This window comes from Protomyctophum parallelum (assembly GCF_964188405.1).
Source record: "Protomyctophum parallelum genome assembly, chromosome: 17".
NCBI classification, from domain to species: domain Eukaryota; kingdom Metazoa; phylum Chordata; class Actinopteri; order Myctophiformes; family Myctophidae; genus Protomyctophum; species Protomyctophum parallelum.
Window position 1 is genome coordinate 14,428,427 of NC_139719.1, and position 19,237 is coordinate 14,447,663.

The window sequence follows — 19,237 nt, forward strand, 5'->3', positions numbered from 1 at the left end:
TGGAAATACATGTTTATTAACCCCTTTTGGTGTTAGCACTATGTTATGCTTTAGCTATTGAAAAATAGCAGATCTACAAGCTCATAGCGCGCCACCGAGTGGTGCGCTACGAGCTTGTAGGTCTGCTATTTTTGAAAAATCAAAGAGCGACTGACATAGAAGACATTTTTTTTAATCTGATCTCAGGTCAGAATGAAAACTGTCAGGATGTAGAAGACATTTTTAGAATGTGATCTCAGTTCAGAATGGATTAAAGACAAGAGCTATATGATGCCGGCCAGGAGACCCCTGTTACTGAACAAACACTATAGCAATGATTACTATCATTCACAATATAGAGACTTAACTTTTAAACAAAACAAAAGAAGTTAACCAACCAAACGTCCCTTCACATACCCTACATTCTGTCAATCAACAATATCCAGCAAAATGAGGAGAAGGAAACATCCGTGCTGTGCCACAGGCTCATGGCAGCATAAGTAGGCCTGTCACAATTATTACATAATCGCCTAATCACAATTATTAAGATAATCGCAATTATTTTTCGATAATCATCATCAATCGTTTCCATTGGTTGAGAAATGTCTATAATTTTCTAACATTTTACAAAAATAGCAGATCTACAAGCTCACAACACATGACATTATTAGCTTGGATATCAACTATTTACGCTAATTTCTACATTAACAGAAAATATTGTGTCAGTGATTTCTGATTTCATTGTATATTTGTCATATCTGAAGTTTGTGATTAAATTGCCTAAAAGGCGAACAGAAATACAAATTGTAATTGTAACGCTCCAATATTCAATCGCGATTATTTGTGTGACAACAATTAAGTCGTCAATTTAAAATGTGTAATCGTGGCATTATCTTTACTCTTTCTGTTAAAATTTTAAACGTATGTTTACTCAACAATCTGTCTTCTTTGTAATGTGCTGGCAGTTTGCACTGATATGATTAAGAACATAAAATCTACATCTCAGCCACACCTGTTCCTTCCTTCCTTCATGCAAACACAAACAGCACACACAGTCAGACCAAGATTCTGATGAAGTTCTTGCAACACCATGAATGTGAAATGTGCACGTTATCACTGGAGCATACACGCCTCAGAACATGAATGAACTGATGAAGCAACCACATGAACCAACATTCAGAAGTAGGAAGTGGTTTTCTCTGTGGTAATCTATTCCAGTGGTTCTTGAACATTTTCATGTCAAGGACCTGCAGAACCCCATTTGAAAAAGGCCCAGGATGTATCAATATTTGTCAACATTTTTGAAAATAGCATATCTACAAGCTCTTGTAGATTTAATAGAGCTTTAAGTGTTGTTCCTGGCTTTGCTGGGGATAACCTGGAACCCCCTCAAGGACCCCTGGGAGTCCCCAGAACTCAAATTTGAGAATCAGTGTACCATTGATTCTGGCCAGAAATTAAACCCAACTACGTGAATCTCAAATGGGAATTTGTTATTTCCCACTCCTTCCCACTCCTGTCTTCATTGCTCCTAATATTTTGGATGGGTAATATAGGACCACAATGGAAACAAGTCCCCAGGACTTATTTGTGTTATCCTATAAATGTCTGACTGGACCTCGAGCGGTTTACATTTCTGACTAACAAAGTAAAGTATTCAATCAAGAAATCAAAAACTTAAGTATTAACCACTTCTACTTAATTGACTGCGGTCCCCTAGGGTCAATCTACTGGTTTTGTAGATGCGTGTGTGCGAGCGAGAGGGGGGGGGGGTGTTCACACTTCACAGCTGCTGCATCAGTGACGGAGGTAGGACGGATATTTTCTCTCTAACCCAGACATTTCAAGGCTCTCAGATAAGAATGAATGAACCGCATTCATCAGTAAAAGTGTGGGATTAAAGCAGCAATTCTAAAGCTTCTTCATTTCAAGGACCCGTTTGATTATGCAATAATGATAATAATAATAATAGGCCTCGGACCTCCATTTGATTTGCTTTGATTAGCAGAGTCATCGAGGTTGAGAAACATCGACATACCAACTTACTTGGGGTCACAACAATCTGAATTTGAATTCAATCCAGTTCTAAAGTGATAATGTAAGGAAGAACGTGACACCTTGTGGTAAGAATGACCCATTGCAGCCCATAAAGGCTATAAAGAGTAGTGGAAGTAGTTGAATGAACAGGTATCAGACAGTCAAAAGGGAGACATCGAAGAGGAAGGATGGATGGGTAAGGAACATATGGAATGTCAGAACAGTATCAGACATATATCCTTATATGGAGATCTTAAGGGTTTGAGGTCAGATGTATAGTTGCCAATATTGATGACATATCAACCTGTCGCAATGACATATCATAATTTGTGACAGGATCTCCATCCCTGATGATGTCACATGATGTCATGTGAAATGGGCACCATATGGGGGGACTGACTGACTGACTGACTGATGATGTATTTATGTTGAACCACATGATGTCACACAAAGACGTCACGTGACGTCATTTGTCGTCGACTTGACCTGAAGGTTTGTAGTACGGAACAAAAGTCGTCATAAAACATCATAGCTCAGGGGATGAATTGAATCTTGGTCACAAGATCAGGTCACACAATTCAAGTGGAGATCCTAGCTTTGTCTATAGGTGAGACACGATCTAACATGAAATGTTTGAGAAACACAGCTGTAATGGATTCATCTTCTTGACAAAACACACCCTATTATTACCCATATTATCAATATAGATGGAGGATAAGCAGGCTGGACTAAAGAGCTGTTATGGTAAAGTGGGTGCAACAATCACTGTTCAGCAAGCTATCAGGGCACAGGGCTTGATTAATTTGTGAATGTCCAATGATTGATCTCTCTTAATGTGTTGAGAAGACTCAGTTTTGATCTATAAAGATGTAAGGAAAAGTGATGTGGAAAATGAAGGATCTTAAAACAGAACAGGCCCTCACGAACCCTCACAAAAGAGACAACATCAAAGGGAATCATGTGTTTGTGGTTGGTTACTACCCTGGGTCTTGTGATGCTGTAAGCCGGCGGTGATATTTTTTCGCTTCTTATTTTTCTTCAAGAAACCCTACACTTTGATAGTGCGTTAAAGCGTTAAAGATAACCCTTTTAATTTAAATCTCTGGAACTCTCTCTGTGTACTGTTAATTCAACATAGAGCAGAATGTGCAAATGGGTCCATTTGTCCATTTTGTGCACTCTTGAGAATTACAGACACACACACACACATCCATTTGGACCAGCTGGTGGTCCCCGGACTGGATGTTGACTGTTGAGAACCATGTTGTTATTTATTATTTATGTTATTTGATGTTTCATGACTGTGGGTGACGACTGACTGGCTGACTTTTGGAGGACTGGTCCCTGATGTAAACAAGTCTTTAGTGCTTTTTCTGGTTTTATCCTCTTAGCAGTTTTTGTATTGACCTGTACTTTCATTGAACTGTACCCATTCTACAAACTGCAAATAAAATGTTCAATCAATCAATGTCCAACACAAGAGGCATTCGTCTTTACTAAAGCCTTTTCGTTTTCCGACTGTTAATTTGCATTTGCTAAAAAACAACAACAACACACGTGTCTTGACTCTTGATGCGTGCCATAGGTTATTATAAAAGGAAATTATCAAAAGCATTTCCATCTCATCATGCCATGTGAGAGACAGAGACTGGGGCTCCCGTCCACCACGACCCACAAGGAAATCTACAGGCCGACAACAGCAGCAGCAGCAGTGACATCTTTGAACATGCAGTTTCCTCACCCAGTAAAAACCTCAAGAAGAAAGGAGGCAATGATGGGGGTGCCCCACTGCCAAGCACATGCACAGACAAGCGCGCGCACACACAAAATACACATCATGAAAACAACCGTTTTAGCCGTTTAAAGCCTCGTAACACGCACCACGTCACTCGTGTCGACGAAAAATGATCACAAGTCGCTCAAAAATGTGTCGTCAATCAACTAAAACTTTATTTTCCCTTCCACCACCATCCACCGATACGTGGTGTGCGACTGCGATGCGAAGCACACACACACACGCACGCACACGGGAAACAACTTCACAGTTACAATACTCACCATTTCAGCACTCGGGGGGCGTAGAAACGTGGCTTGTTCTAACGAGAAAAACACGACTTATGTGTCACTGTGTGTCCTGGTGCAAGATATTTTTAGATGCACTGCCGTGGCAAAGCACAGTCCACTGGCTTTTCTATTATGTCCTTTTTTTCTCCAGAAACAGTAGAAGGAAAGGATTTCCACTATCTGTAAGGAACGGGCGGAGCATGCGCACTTGGCTCCGTACAGAAGAAGCCCTGTTTGCTTCTCTCATCCCCCAATCTATCTATTCTATAACAACCATTATTATTATTATAAATAAACCCTTGTGGGGAAAAATACCCTTTTATAACTTTAGTGAAGTATCAATACTGCAATTTAAAATACTCAAAATGTACTTGTATACCAAAAGTAGAAATTAGGCCACTCTTTACCTATACAGAATGTCCCATTTCACAAGTTTTCAACTGTACAGTACAGTAGCCTATACAATGTATACATTTATTTTGAAACTATCAGATCTACAAGCTCACAATGCGTCTGGCTGCACGTTGTGAGCTTGTAGATCGGCTATTTTCAAATGGCTGAAGTATGTTTTGTAACAATAATAATAATCTACAGCTACAAAGTAACTATAGTAGGCTAAATAACGTTTTCAAATAATTGTAGTGGATTAAAGGCTATAGCCAGCTGCAATATTGTCTTCAGAGATGTAGTGGAGTATAAGTAGGCTAGGCCTATTGAAAATTGGAAATAGCCTACTCCACTAAAGTTAAAAAACACAATGATGTACTAGAAATAATAATAATAATAATCTGATCTACCATGAACTTGTAGATCTGCTACATTTTAATTTATTTTTGAGAATGTGGGGTGAAATATTATATACAGAAATCTGGGTCCATGGCACAATGTCTTGGGGTTGGGGTTCTGGCCAAATAAATGAGCCTAGATATACAGTAGCCTATGTCCTTATTGACATGAAAATGTTGCCTGACATAATTTTATTATTGTTGTTATGCGTGCAACTCTTTCTTTGGGAAAGGCTAACAATCGAGGCCGAAGAATTAAGAGCAATTGAGGCTAAAAGAAGTTGCCCTCATGTGCATGCCATGATGCGGGCATCTCATTAGCAACTGAATGGATGATGACCTGTCATGTCACAAGTCTTGAGGACTCACGTCAATTTCCTTTAATGTTCTCAGCTACTTGTTAATATGCAAGGGGTGGGCGGGGGGGGGGGGGGGGGTATATATATAAGACCACCTAATCTCTCCCGACTGGAATTTGTCATTAAACGTGGCTTCCTTGAAACTATAACATCATGCGGTCATTCGGAGTCCTGGGTGTAGTGCTGCACGCATCCTCTCTGCTCATCCTGCTCATGGCCCAAGGGGTCCAGCACAGGACAGCGTCACGGGAGGGGCTTCACAATGCTGCCCGGGCGCTGCACCACCACCACCCCTTCGCTATGATGGACCGTACTTCTACTGGATACCACCTGCCGTCCTACATGATGGACCTCTACAGGAATTTCAAGTCTAATGTATCTCGACCTAGTATGGATTATTTGGAGCAAACCGTCACAAAGCAAGCAGACACTGTCAAAAGTGTAATGGCCAAAAGTAAGTATATACTTGTATAGCCGTATAGTCTAAAGTCTCAATGTTTTGGTTCAGTTATCTGATATTTCGAGTTGAATGGTTGAACCCAATGGTGCTGGATTGTGTGGCCTATATTGTGTATAGCCTATTATTATTATTAGATAACATATCAATATGATGGGTACAAAACATTGGGAGCCACGTAGCCATAGGCTACTATCCAACATGCAGAACATGTGTAGGCTGTTTTCAAATGCGTATGAATAATATGCCTAGACCGATTTTACTTTATATTCCTGGGGTTATGTGCATCCGGCACAGACAGACACAAAGCCCATAACATTTAAAGGGATATATTGGGCTAAATGTTAGATGTTTTTTGTAAGCCTGATCAGACCTGGCTGGCAGCATGTGCTGTCAGATCAGCGTTCCACAGTCCAGACGACCTCAGCGGCCTCCAATCCACATCCATTTGGGCACCAAGGTGGGGATCAGCGTGTGAAAAGACTGGTTTACTAATTCTCTAATTCTCAAAGCAAACCAGCTTCTTCTTTAAACGGGCGATGTTGATTAGATATCGTGGCCAGACATCCCCTATACAAATCTCTTGTTAACGCAAATAAACAACTTCCCTTTACTTCTTTTCACACGTCCCTTGATTAGATTAGAGCCCGACCCCTCGGCAAGCAAGGGGATTTAAACATTGATGCGCTGTGCCACTGGGGGACCGAATCCAATTTCACATCACTTCTAGGTGTTAGAGTTCTTACCTATTTGTTTGAGCGAGGATATGCAGAAGCCTCCAGAAGGCTCAAGGACGTGTTAAACGATTGGTTTTCGACAGTGTTTGACATGAGTAGATTAGTTCATGCTTTGCAAGAGGGGTCGTGCAGGCCAGGCCACGCACCCCCGTCGTCGCGAATGGGCCATCCCTTGCACCTTTGATCAACAGAGAGAACGAATAGCCCCCAATATACACCGAACAATGCCGTAGAAAAACGTATTTATAACATCCTTTAATCTTTTTTCATTAATTAAGTAGCCCACCACACCCGTTTCTTTGAATGAGTATTAGGCTACCACTGATTTACATCTGGCCTGGTGTCTTAATATGTAAAGCAGTTGCTATATGCTGCAAAGTGTGATTGGAATTTTATTTGAATCCGTATAATCTTAATCAGGCGGTCAGTTTCGATAAAGCACAGCCTTTTATGAGTTATTGTTAACCGAATAATTCATTGTTTATCAAGCCTAATTCGACTATAGACTTTACAAGATGTGTGATAAGATAAGATAAATGACTTATTGATCAGCAACAATGAGGTTCAGAGTCAGAGATAAGGATCAAATGGGATAAGATAAGAGTCTGGCCATATATAGTCTATACATCCAATTAATGGATAGGTATACAGACTGTTGATAGTGGATTTAATTGTCGGCTGAATACATGTACAGTCTGTTCTAAAGCATGCAGTGGCTGTGGTTGCAACCTTTCAGGCTGTGACCTGTTTGTGTAAGAGGCTAGCGCCCCTCAAAAAAGTTGAGGCATTCAAATCAAATTAGTTTTACTAAAATTATGAAAATAGCAGATCTACAGCGCCTTGCAACCAAAATAAATACCCCTTTCTTCTATTTGACAATTTAGCCAATATTTGACATTTGTCATTATAATATAGTTTGATGATTACTTTTGATCAATGGTCTTTTATTTTTAATTTTTTCCCCAATTAGTTTTTTGTAAGATATTAAAAAGGTCCATAAATTGTCACTTGCCATCTGGGGACCCCCCCCCCCCCCGACACACCCCCCCCCCCCCACACACACACACACACACACACACCCTGACAAGCACTTGGAATTGTAGGAGTTGAGACATTACATATTATATTGTGAAAACAGCTGCTCTACAAGCTCACAACAACTCGCAATTAGTCCTTAAATTGACACTTCACTGTCATCTGGTGGCCCCCCCAAAACCCCCCTGGGGGGTCCAGACCCACAGGTTGAGAACCACTGTATCTAAAGCAAACGTTTCTTTCTCTCCATTTCCATTATAGGTCTGACACGGAGACACGGACGCTGGATCGCGACCTTCGACCTCCACGCGCTGCTGGCCGACGAGCAGATCCAGGCGGCGGAGCTCAGGATCAGGCTCCCGCGGACGGCGGGCGACGCCGCCAACCTCTCCGTGGAGATCTACCACCAGCACGAGCGCCCGTGCCGCGCGCGCTGGGCCTGCCAGGAGGAGCGCCAGCTGGTCGGACTGCTCCCCGCCTCTTCCATGATGACCTCGTCGCACAACTGGAGAGTGTTCAACACCACGGGCCCTCTGGCGAGCTGGATGGAAGGGAAACGGGCGTCCAGGAGCCGCAACAAGCGGGTGTTGAGAAAGAGGAAGACGGGCGTGAAGAAGAGGGGTCTGGCGATGCCGCCCGATCCGTCAACGGCTCATCTGCTGAGCGCCATGAGAGAGCCGAGCATGAGCGAGAGGGCTTTGCTGGTCGTCTTCTCGCACACGGGGTCGAGCGAGAGCTCAAAGGCCAAGGCCAGCCTCCTGCACACGGCGGAACAATCCAAGTTCTTGTCCCCGACTGAAGTTAAAAAAGCCAGGCGTCCAAAAAGGCACAGAAGCAAAAGGGGGCAGAAAGAGCACACGATCCGAGGGCCGCAGGTGTCCAAGCGAGGGAACGAAGAGTCTCTCTGCCGCAGAGTTGATTTGCAAGTAGACTTTAATCACATCGGCTGGGGATCGTGGATCATCTTCCCCAAAAGATACAACGCCTACCGCTGTGAGGGGACTTGTCCTAGTCCTCTCGGAGAGGACCTGAATCCCACAAATCATGCTTATATGCAGGTGAGCATGTGCACAAAATGTTTACGCCTGAAATTCCCCCACAGGGAGCATTAACTATACTACTTTAACTACAAGCACCCTAGCATCCCTGGGGCATGACTTTGTATCCTTTGGAGATTACGTTATCTTCAAGTCTTTATGAATGAAATATTTTTTATGATAATCTACATGACTGATTGATGTTTCTGTATTTAATGCTTCCAAGGAAGCCCAGCCCATATGGACTTCACACTTTTACTTTCATTTTACATAGACGATGACAATGAACCGACATGACAGTTCACAAACAATGATCAAATGAATAACCAACTAAAAACACCCAAGCTTTCATTACATGGCAGATTACAAATTATACAACACAAAATAGCTACATTTTGCCAAACATAACCCCCTGTATGTGATCTCCTCCCTCTTCTAGAGTCTTCTGAAACACTACCACCCGGACAGAGTGTCATCGCCCTGCTGTGCCCCGACCAAAATGAGCCCCTTAAGCATGCTGTACTTTGAGAACGGAGAGATGCTCCTTCGACACCACGAAGACATGATTGTGGATGAGTGTGGCTGCCAGTGACGGCGACACCACTCCCACCAGCGACTGGAATTTGGTGCTCAGTGACATTACGCCCGATTCATATTTTGTCGCACGACCGTGTCGTGTCGTTGTGCTGTCGCCACGTGGATTTTGTGTCGGCAACTTGAGAGAACAACCGAACGAAAAGGGAACACTTAAAACAGAAAAAAAGCTCTTTAATAATTGTCACCGTCTAAGATTATAGGGGTTGTATCAACTTGTATGTACAGAAATTAGTTAATTTCTTATGTGAATTATATGGTGTGTATAGCGACTCGCGAGGGTATTCTATTTTATACTTGTTATGACATAAATTGAAAACCATCAGCCTCCTTTTAATATTGTTCATTTGTCACAGTTAATTGTGGTAATTAAACTCCTTATGCCTTGAATACATTTAGCCATTTAATTTATGTAAACTAGTTACAATGAAATGGTGATATTGCTCATTAAATGAGCACCGTTTCTCGTGTATACTATAAACATTATATATCTACTTGTGTAAATGTAAATTGATTATATTGTAAATAATAAAATGTGTGGATATTTATGTACATTTGACAGAATCTGTCTTTTATTGAATCGTCCGTTTATTAATCAGTGGTTCTCAATGTGGGGTCCACCAGGGTCCCATGCTAAAAAGGCAGTTTAATGTCCTATTAGCCCAATGTGAGAGTGTATAAGAATGACTATTCAAGTTTCACTCTCTCCACTCCCACCTATAGTCTATGCCACTGTTAAGATTAAGAATCACGTCTATAAATGAACGAGAACAGGAAAAACTATATAATGTGTTGTCATTACCACTCTGTACATACTGGTAGTTAATAAAATAGATTATTCTTAACCCTCTAACACCCAGCGTTGCTTTTTAGCAACAATTTTATTTTATTTAATTACTAAATTATTATAATTTTTTTCTGTTCTTTTTTCACCTAAATGTCATCAGTGATGTTCATTGCAATGTCATTTCAATGACATTGGTCATGATATTTGCATATAAATACCCCCCACAGAGGCTGAAATTCACACAAATTAAAAATGTCTGGACTCTGTGTGATTTTGAACATTTTTTAACCTAAGACTTTTGACCTTTACCCTAATAAAAGTAGGTAAAATAATTGTAATATATGTTTTTTTGTTATCATTAGAATGTCTAGAACATGTTTTATTCATTATTGTGAAAGATATCCCCCAAATGTAAATTATGATTTTTTTATATTATTATATAATTATTATATAATTATTATAAATTTTCCATCAAACTTTATTTTTTTATTTTTTTTAACATATGTTTTAGTGTCAGTCCTAGTAGTACAAAGTAGTAGTAAGGTTGAAATCTATTTTTTGCAAGTAGAAATTAATGCGGGTGTTAGAGGGTTAAACCTGCAGTGACAAATAGAATTCACATCAACCTGTCAACATTGCTGAAATCTTGGCATACTAATTATTAAAGAACCATGAGGTTGCAACTCAAGCCGGACTATTCTGATCTGAGGATTACATTTTTAGTCAGTTACCCAGTGAGTCACAGCAGAATCACTGATGTTCTCTCAATTTCAAAATGGAGAATTGTAAATGCTATAATACAAATAAATATTAAGTAAAGTTTATACAATGTTTTTTTGTTTATCTATTTGTATGAATTTTAGTGAATACATGAATTTTCCTGCACAATTCCACAGCACAAGGCTGGAGTGAATGACCTGAAAGCCCAGTGTTTAATTCTAGTGTTAGCCTTTGGGGGGCGCTGTCCTCATTTGTTCTCATGTACCATGCCCAGGATTGACCTGGGAAGCTCACTGCCACTATACCCCTGACCACTGCTGTCCAATTTTGCCTCAAGAATATAGTTACTGCACCCCAACCCGATACTGGGAGAGCAGTGGTTCTCAAACATTTCAAGGACTCCTAAATTGATCACAAGCTGAAAGAGGAATGTCATACAAATGTGTGATTAACGATTTAATTGTGTTTTTTGGCATTGAACATTGAAAACATATTATGAATACAAATTACATTTCTTTCTTCTTTTACATTCTTAGGCTTTGTAAACAGAGAATGCACAGGGCAGATATAACAAATAAGTTAAATACACACAGAGATGACTTTCAATGAACAGTACCAATGACCAAAAATAAATAATGCATTATGTCTTAAAACAGGCCATATATATTTCATAATTTTATATTTCCATTTTTTTGTGAAAAATAGCTAAAATAGCCAGTGAGCTTGTAGCTATTTACACTATTTTCCAACAACAGATTATAAAGAATCTGGTGATTATGCAAAAATAATTGGGATTATCTCGAACCATTGCAATCAGGCCTAATGTACATATGCAGATACTCCATTTTCATAAATGCATACATTTATCCGAGTCACAGAAAATGGTATGTAACTCCAACATAAAAAGTTGAATACTCAAGTATCCTGAATAATATTTCTCAGTTTGTATGTGATCCAATTCGGTGTTTACAAGTGCACTCTCATGTCCGTACACGTACAGACAGTCAAAAAGTACATTAACTAGCAGCATTTCAAGCTTAGGAGATGGCGTGAATTTTGCTCACAATAACTTACAGCTCTTTGATCGCAACTTCAAAACAATCAAAACAGATAATTAATGCAGATCTTGGACAAAGTGCTACTACCATGCGATGAAATATCTCTGACCAACGGAAATCCAAACTGGTGAAAAAGGTAACAAACGTATCAAGTGTCAAAACAATATCTTCTATAATTTCGCTAAATGCTGTGTAAGATCATTCCTGGTACAATATACTATATATAGACTATGGTCTGTATTGTTTTCAGGTTATTGCTTACTTATATGACTACTATCTTCATATCTGATTTTCTAATATATTCCCAGTATCAATAGTATATCGAAGATAACCCTTCTTCCAGGTGGAGATCTTTGGTACACAAAACTGGCAAATAAAAATGGTCCTTCTATGTACCAAAATGAAATCGCTGCTGTTGGGAAGAAACCTACTAACTCCAAAAAGATTAATTTTTCAGGAAATTAAAAATGTATTTTTCAGGAAATGAAGAAAACATAATATATATTTAAAACAAAGCAATACTGCCTCATGAAAGTTGATAGTGACTTTATAAATAGTCAATTACTTGCATGTTCAATATTTGTGTAACCAACACAGATGTAAAGGGTGTCCAATAGCACTGATTTATGCAAAAAAAAAAAAAGACAGCAACGATATTATCCACTTTATAAGTCCCCGTCCCCCCCTTTACTCCCCCTTATTTTTTCTTCATTATCCATTTGTGACTCCAGCACCTTACTTAAGTTTTTTCAGCAGATGAGCGGTGTTCTTTTTTTTTACATTTAAGTCCCCGCCCCCCAATTAATAACCTTCAAAAGATCACAATCACAAAGCATTGTGAGCTTGTGGATCTTAAGTCAGTCTAATGCAACTTCAACATTTGTCAACCCAAGGACCCCCTAGCTGAGAGTACTACATACTTGTGTAGCAGATACTGTAAGCTTCATACACTTGTTTGACAGCACAATCATGAATGTGTATTTTAAGACATTTAACCACTTAAACCTTCAATAGTAAACTTGACCTTTCACTTTGTACATGGTCCGTCCGTCCCCCCCCCCCCCCCCCCCATGTACCCCAAACCTATTTCGCCTTGCAGCACAATTTTTGGTTAATGTTCTCCCCAGAATAGGGATGCTGAGGTTCAAGTGGTTCATGTAAAACAAAAAACATCACACAAATATTTGGTGCCCCCTCTGACCTGCCCTGTAGTAACACTGATGGCCCTGTAGGGGGTCACGGACCCCCTATTGAAGACCCCGGAGTAATGTCTATTCAACACTGTATATAACAGTAATATATTTTGCACTTCTCCTGAAAGATTTGCTAACGCACACTTCTCTTCACCTAGCTTTTTAAAGTCATGAGCAGAGATTGCACATACCTTTGGCTGGGGGTATTGCGTAGACAACTGGATAAGGGAACCTGCTGTGGTAACAAAACAATGGACCCATTGTTTGCATTTAATTTTCACCTGCGGAATTTGGTCAAATTAATCAACTTCTACTCTCGGCAATGGTAAGCTGGTGGTACCAAAGCCATTGTACTTTCCATCATAACTAATCATCCTTCATTTTAAATGTGGCACAATCTCACACGCTGTTGGGCAGAAACCTTGTACAGTATGTCCATATTTCATTTTTTTTAAAGTAAATAAATGACCTACTTTGTTAAACAGTGTCACACAAAAGTAGTAAAAATAGTCAAAAGCTAGTTGTAGATCTCCTGTTAAAAAATATTTAAGTGAAAGTGATTAAGTCCGTCTGTGGGCTTTATAAATATTTAACCAATGTATTATCTAATTTACTGTAGTCCCTTCGCTGCTACCGTATGCAGCTGGGACTTTGATTTTGAAGACCACCAAAATTCACCTCAATATGAACCAGAAGCAAAATCGGCTAAAGCTAATTTAGCTGCCGTCTTAAGTTAGTTAATATTGTAACGGCGAGGTAGCGAGTCTGACGATTTAGTAATGAGCCGTTAACGTCCCAGTTTTGATTTTTCGATTTGTTTTGAAATCATTTCATTGACGGACCACAGCCTAGGTGCTACCTAGCGACGGGTATGCTGCTAGACAGTAGCTATCACCGATCTCCTTCTGAATGAAAGAAAAGGAGAATTAGTTTCAGACATACAAGGTTTTCCACCCGACAGCGACCATCCACATTTGTTGCATAACGTACCACTTGCACTGTAATAAGTATTGTGTAACCTGTCAAATGCATCTCGATTAAAAACGTGCGCGGAAATCACACTCAAATTGAATAGCAGTTACATTAAATATCTTACACGTAGGGATAGTTCACCATGAACCACTTTTAAAAGTTTGCATAGAAACCTTTAAAAACCTGACTAAATATACAGAACACAACAAAAACGCTCTCTCGATTAGTAATGTGGATCCCGCTGACGTCGACCGAGGCCTTCAGTTTCCACGTGGGAAAGTAAGCAGGGATGACCGTTTCCACTACAATCCCACAAAAGAGAGAAAAAAAGAAAGAAAGAAAAGAAAATCTGTGTCGCTCTGCTAAAAACGGGGTAAAGTACCTGCCCATCATCATTGCAGAGACAAGGTGTTTGATTCCTCCGCTCCGTGGTGCATCTGGCTTGGGGGCGTCCGTCCGTCCGTCCTTACGAAGGGAAAGCCAGGCAGGGACAGTGTTCTCTGTCGTTGCACTAGTGAGCGACTCCTACAGGTTGGTCGCTGTTCAGTGGGGAGCTAAACTGGAAAGAAGAGTGTACTGTATCCGTCCCCATCCTCCCGGTGAAAAGAAGCGGAGTAGCGTGCACAGCACAAGGGGGACGTTTGGAATTGACCGAACGAGAACAACCAAACTGGGAGAAAAAGGGGAAATGAAAAAATAATGATCTATCAATCTGTGCCCACATTTCTTCAGGCGAGAGCCGTCTTCCCAGGTGTCAGTCGATGTACTGCGACAGCCATCGGAAGCCTTCCCCGTAACCCTGTCTCTTCAACACGCTACACATGAACACTTCCAGTGGCCGGCTGTTCAGGTCCTTCGCCGACACGTTGCCCTACGGACAGACAGACACGCATAATGAGAAACAAAGCAACGCAAGGCTTTTTTCCACTAGAAGAACTAAGTGAACTGTGTAGTACATTGATTACAATCTCACGACTGAAAATCATTTGTATGGCCAAGTCCATTGTTGATCCAGCATCGATTTGTGAAACAGTGTGAAAGGTGCCCCCAGCTCACACTAGCCCTAAACAATTAACACAATATGTAAAATGATGCCGTTTTAGTAATATTGTTCCTGCTGTTCACATAAATCACAGCCTTTAACCTGTGCTTTTATGAAATATCAGAGACCATTAGGGTTTTCTGGAAAATGCTTCTAAACATATTTCTAATTTGACCACTTAAAATGCTCTAATCTTCTAACTGCAAATCAGATATCTAATATCTGCAAGCTCTCAAGAGAAGACATGCTGACTTCCGTGGAATCCAAATGATTGAAATCAGCACTGGATTTCAATCCAGTGCTGGAGACCGAAATTACGTCCCGTTTTAGGTGCACCACTCTTCCTGTATCCCTCCAACGGTAGGTGTACCTTTCCAGTGACCTGACCATCGAGAGCGAATGCTCCTCTCAGCCCGCCTTCACTGATGGCCTCTGGCCGGTCGATTTTGTTCCCCAACACCAACACTGGCACGTCGACAATGGTATCGTCTGCTAGTAGAGCCTACAAACCAGGGAAGAAAGAAAGACTGCAGCTTAGTAGAATGTTGGGATGCAACTTTCGATTAGTCTATCATTTAGTTTTTCGATAAATTGAACAATCGAGAACCTATTTTGTAAAATGTTTTTTTTATACATCAATGAATCTACTGGGAAGAATTGTAACACAGTAGATTTTTTTTTTAATTGACTAAATCGCTAAATCTGGTTAACCACTTTTACAAGCACAAAAGTGTCCACCGTTTCCACTATTGTTTTTCAAAAGAAGAAAGAACTGTGCCCCCCAAATCGATTATTTTTAAATTAAATTACCACCCCTAGTAGAACCTTCCATTCCAGAGGAAATTTTGTGAAATTGGCACAATACTCAGTGAGGCCCGAGGGAGGTGTACGTATGTTTGGGCGAGTTCAGTTGAAACCTTACATCAAGTTCAACCTTGGACTCAGAGAGTCTGTCATGATCGGCGCAGTCTACGAGAAAGACGACTGCATTCACGGCTGGCAGGTAGTTCTTCCAAACTCGTCTTGCTGTACACATAGGGAAGAAATACGTTAATGATGGTGTGTCGTGACTCGTGACAGACAGCTAAATAAACTGACAGCAAAAAGGTCTCACCTTGTACATGGCCCCCCAAATCAAAGGTTGTGAAGGTCATCCCAGCAATTGTCAGCTCTTCAGAAGCTTAAAACAAGAAAAAAAGGATAACTTAGTGAGTGAATAGACATTACTTAAAATATATTCCTTTAATGCCAAACATAATGTATTGCATCTGTAGTGATCAATACTAATTGATACAATAACAAAATTGAACCCTACAGTGAACATTCACATTCCAAAATGTAAAAATAAATAAAGAAATGAATGTATGCTTCAGGCCGGAATGGTCGGATAGAGTACATACTGTACATGATTTGAACATGCATGGTACATAATTATCAGACCTTTGTAGAAATATAGGCCTTAGATCAGGTCTTACTTGGATGTAGTGTGAGTATGTATGTGGTCTTACTTGGATGTAGTGTGGGTACATGCTGTCCCAGCCTGTCGTCTTTCAACATGTGTAAGAGTGTGGTTTTGCCGGCGTTGTCCAGGCCCAGGAAAACCAGCTTCCCAGACTTTTTGTATAGACCTGAATGAGTGATTTCACAAAACATGTTCTTACAAACTAAAGCACGGTTTAGAAGCAGCGGGACGATTCTTCAACTTTTTCAAGTCAAGGAGGACCCCCCCCCCCCCCAAATTAACATGCATTTGGCCATCATCAACCTCAATTTGAAAATGGTTTGTGCCAGGGAGCAGGGACCCCCATACAAAGACTAGTGTTATTAGTTAATAAAGCCTAGGCAGCATCAACCATCAGCGCTTCCAAACTCGAACACAAAAATTGTCACCTGCACAGAATTTATTGACAGAAAGTAGCTCATAATGTCTATGGTAGATTTTTATGAAACAAAAACTTTGCAGATATAAAGAGGGTAATTCAATCTTTTCGTTCTGCTGCAATCTTGGTGAGTTTAACGTTGTTTAATACAATCGGATAGGATTTTCTGTTTGGATGTATGGGCTGTTAATGGTTGGTGTTGCAACTCTAGAGTCATCATATTAAGAAATTGGATGCCATGCCAGGCAACAATGCTTACCTAAGAACTGTAAAACACCACTAAAACCCCTGTAGATCCAGTCAAATAAGAATGACATTTTGCCTGGAAGAGAAACAGATGGATGAGAAAGGTTAAGAGGTCATGTGATGTCAGATACAAATAATGTAAAATGGCTGAACATGATCCAATCAAGTGTTTATTAGTATAGTGACATAATTAATTAAGATAACTTGAATTGAAAGTGTTGGCTGATTGCCAAACACACAGCATAACTCCAAGTGGTTCTGAAGGACCCCCACAAATTATAATGCCCCCTTGGGCCCCTCTGTCTGACAATAATGTGTGCCAGCCTGCCAGGGACCCCCACCCACCATATAAGATTTGTGTTGACATTTCGAATACACAGTAGGCTTACTAGGCTATATTGGTTTAAAGTGGCTAAACTGATTTCGACGCTATAACTCATTTGGCTGGGGGGGACCCCTTGCAAGTTGCAACCCCCTCGAGGTCCGTCTCCGTCCCAGGACCTCAGGGTGGGTGGGGGTCCACTCCCCGGACCACGCAGTTAGCAGTAGACGTGAAATCGCATTAACGGTACATGAGAGTTTACCATTAATCTGACGTTAAACTGACTAGTAGCAAACTAGCAACGTAGCATTATTAGCATGCTAGGTAAAGCCACTTTGTAGCTCCACAAACCGTGTCTGCAAAGCAAGCGAGTGACTGACGGGACGCGGCCCTTTTATTCCGTGTCTGCAGTCCACGGCTTTTTATTGTAATAATCAATAGGGTTTTGGCTGTCAAATCCTCACTTACCTAAATGGCAGCAGTGGACGACCCGCTAGCAAGCTAACTCTGGTATCCTTGGAAACGGACGGACACAGTCAGTCCTTATGACTGTCCCTCAGTAGATACCGTACGTGTGGCAGGTGCAGTAGCGGCCCCTTGTGGATGGGAATGGCATGACCATTGACCAACTGTTGTACAGAGTATACTGTATATGTCAGTGCCAGTGGTTCTCAAACGTTTACATGTCAAAGAAAGAGCCTCCATAACTGTGACATGGAAGCATTTGTATTTTGCATACTGTCAATTTAGAAGAACCCCCCAAGGTCCCTGAGAGTCCACACTTTGAGAACCACTGCTGTAATTGACATCATGCCATTCATTGTAATTTGGGCAGTGGATGGAATGTACTGTCAATTTACTAAGCAGGCCTACTGTACACAGATTTGAGGTAATTGAGTGTTTCCTTTTTTCCAATACTTTATACTCGCACTGTCTCCAGAACTCAGATATTTCCCTTTTTTTACTCCACTATTTGAAAACTTTATACACGTTACTTTGTAGATTTAGATTATTAGGCTAATATAAAACGTACAATAACCAATTAAGTACCTTTTGTAAACTTAATCTATACAAAAGTAGCAAATCTACAAGCTCACAATGCTTCACATTAGATTACAAGCTTGGGAGCTTTGTGAGCTTGTAGATCGTCATGTCTATAGACTATTTTAGAAAATGTTTAGTTTAAAAAAATGCAGTACTTTTACTGGCTTTAGAAGATCAATGCACATGTTGTGTTTGTCACATCATGACTGCTTCTTTGAATGTTCACAAATCTCAACTGTGGCTTTTCCATCTTTCTTCTATCTCAGTTTAATTTGGAGAAGAAATAAACATGCAGTGAAAAGAACTGTGCAGTAGTAAACTGGTACATTTCCTTTCTGTAGCATACCATTCATACATACATTAAATGGATCATTTATTTCCAGTGACAAAGTTTATTGATCAAAAATCACATCATAAATCGTAATCAAAGTATTATGGAAGACACCACACAATCACAATCAGAACAGTTTCTTCCTATATTAAATCAATAATTTCCAGTGACACAAAGTTTATTGATCAAAAATCACATCATAAATCGTAATCAAAGACACCACACAATCACAATCAGAACAGTTTTGACAACAATAAATAACCATAAGAGCAGTGATTCTTTAAATGTTTTACTATGCATTAGGCCCACGTCCGTCCATGGTTCCATTTGTACGCTCTATGAGTTACCAGTTACTTCGCTAGCGACCTCCTGGAACCGAACCGCACTAAGGACCCCTGGGGGTCCCCGTATCCCACTTTGAGAAAGTAAATAAATCAAGTAAACCACTTTCACCCTGGTGTTCCCATTTCAGGTTTGTTATTATAGATGAAGATCTTCCAATAGTTTTCAAAGGTTTCCAACATTTCTACAAATTAGCAAAAACAGTCTACAAGCTAC

At 40.4% G+C, this 19,237-nt stretch overlaps 2 protein-coding genes across 2 annotated transcripts; one reads left to right on the plus strand and one right to left on the minus strand.

Annotated features, from left to right (window-relative positions):
- Positions 1 to 5,377: 5,377 nt before the first annotated feature.
- ndr2 (nodal-related 2) lies at positions 5,378 to 9,082 on the plus strand (the record flags this gene model as incomplete). Its single annotated transcript, XM_083787472.1, has 3 exons — positions 5,378 to 5,678; positions 7,715 to 8,511; positions 8,930 to 9,082. The coding sequence occupies 3 exons, from the start codon at positions 5,378 to 5,380 to the stop codon at positions 9,080 to 9,082; spliced, it is 1,251 nt and encodes a 416-aa protein (XP_083643598.1).
- Positions 9,083 to 12,702: 3,620 nt separating this feature from the next.
- sar1aa (secretion associated, Ras related GTPase 1Aa) lies at positions 12,703 to 17,851 on the minus strand. Its single transcript, XM_083786872.1, has 7 exons — positions 17,773 to 17,851; positions 16,996 to 17,058; positions 16,365 to 16,484; positions 15,971 to 16,036; positions 15,779 to 15,882; positions 15,227 to 15,358; positions 12,703 to 14,685 (listed from the first exon to the last, which is right to left on the minus strand). Exons 2-7 carry the CDS (start codon positions 17,051 to 17,053, stop codon positions 14,569 to 14,571), a joined length of 597 nt encoding a protein of 198 aa, XP_083642998.1. The 5' UTR covers positions 17,054 to 17,058; positions 17,773 to 17,851; the 3' UTR covers positions 12,703 to 14,568.
- Positions 17,852 to 19,237: the final 1,386 nt, after the last annotated feature.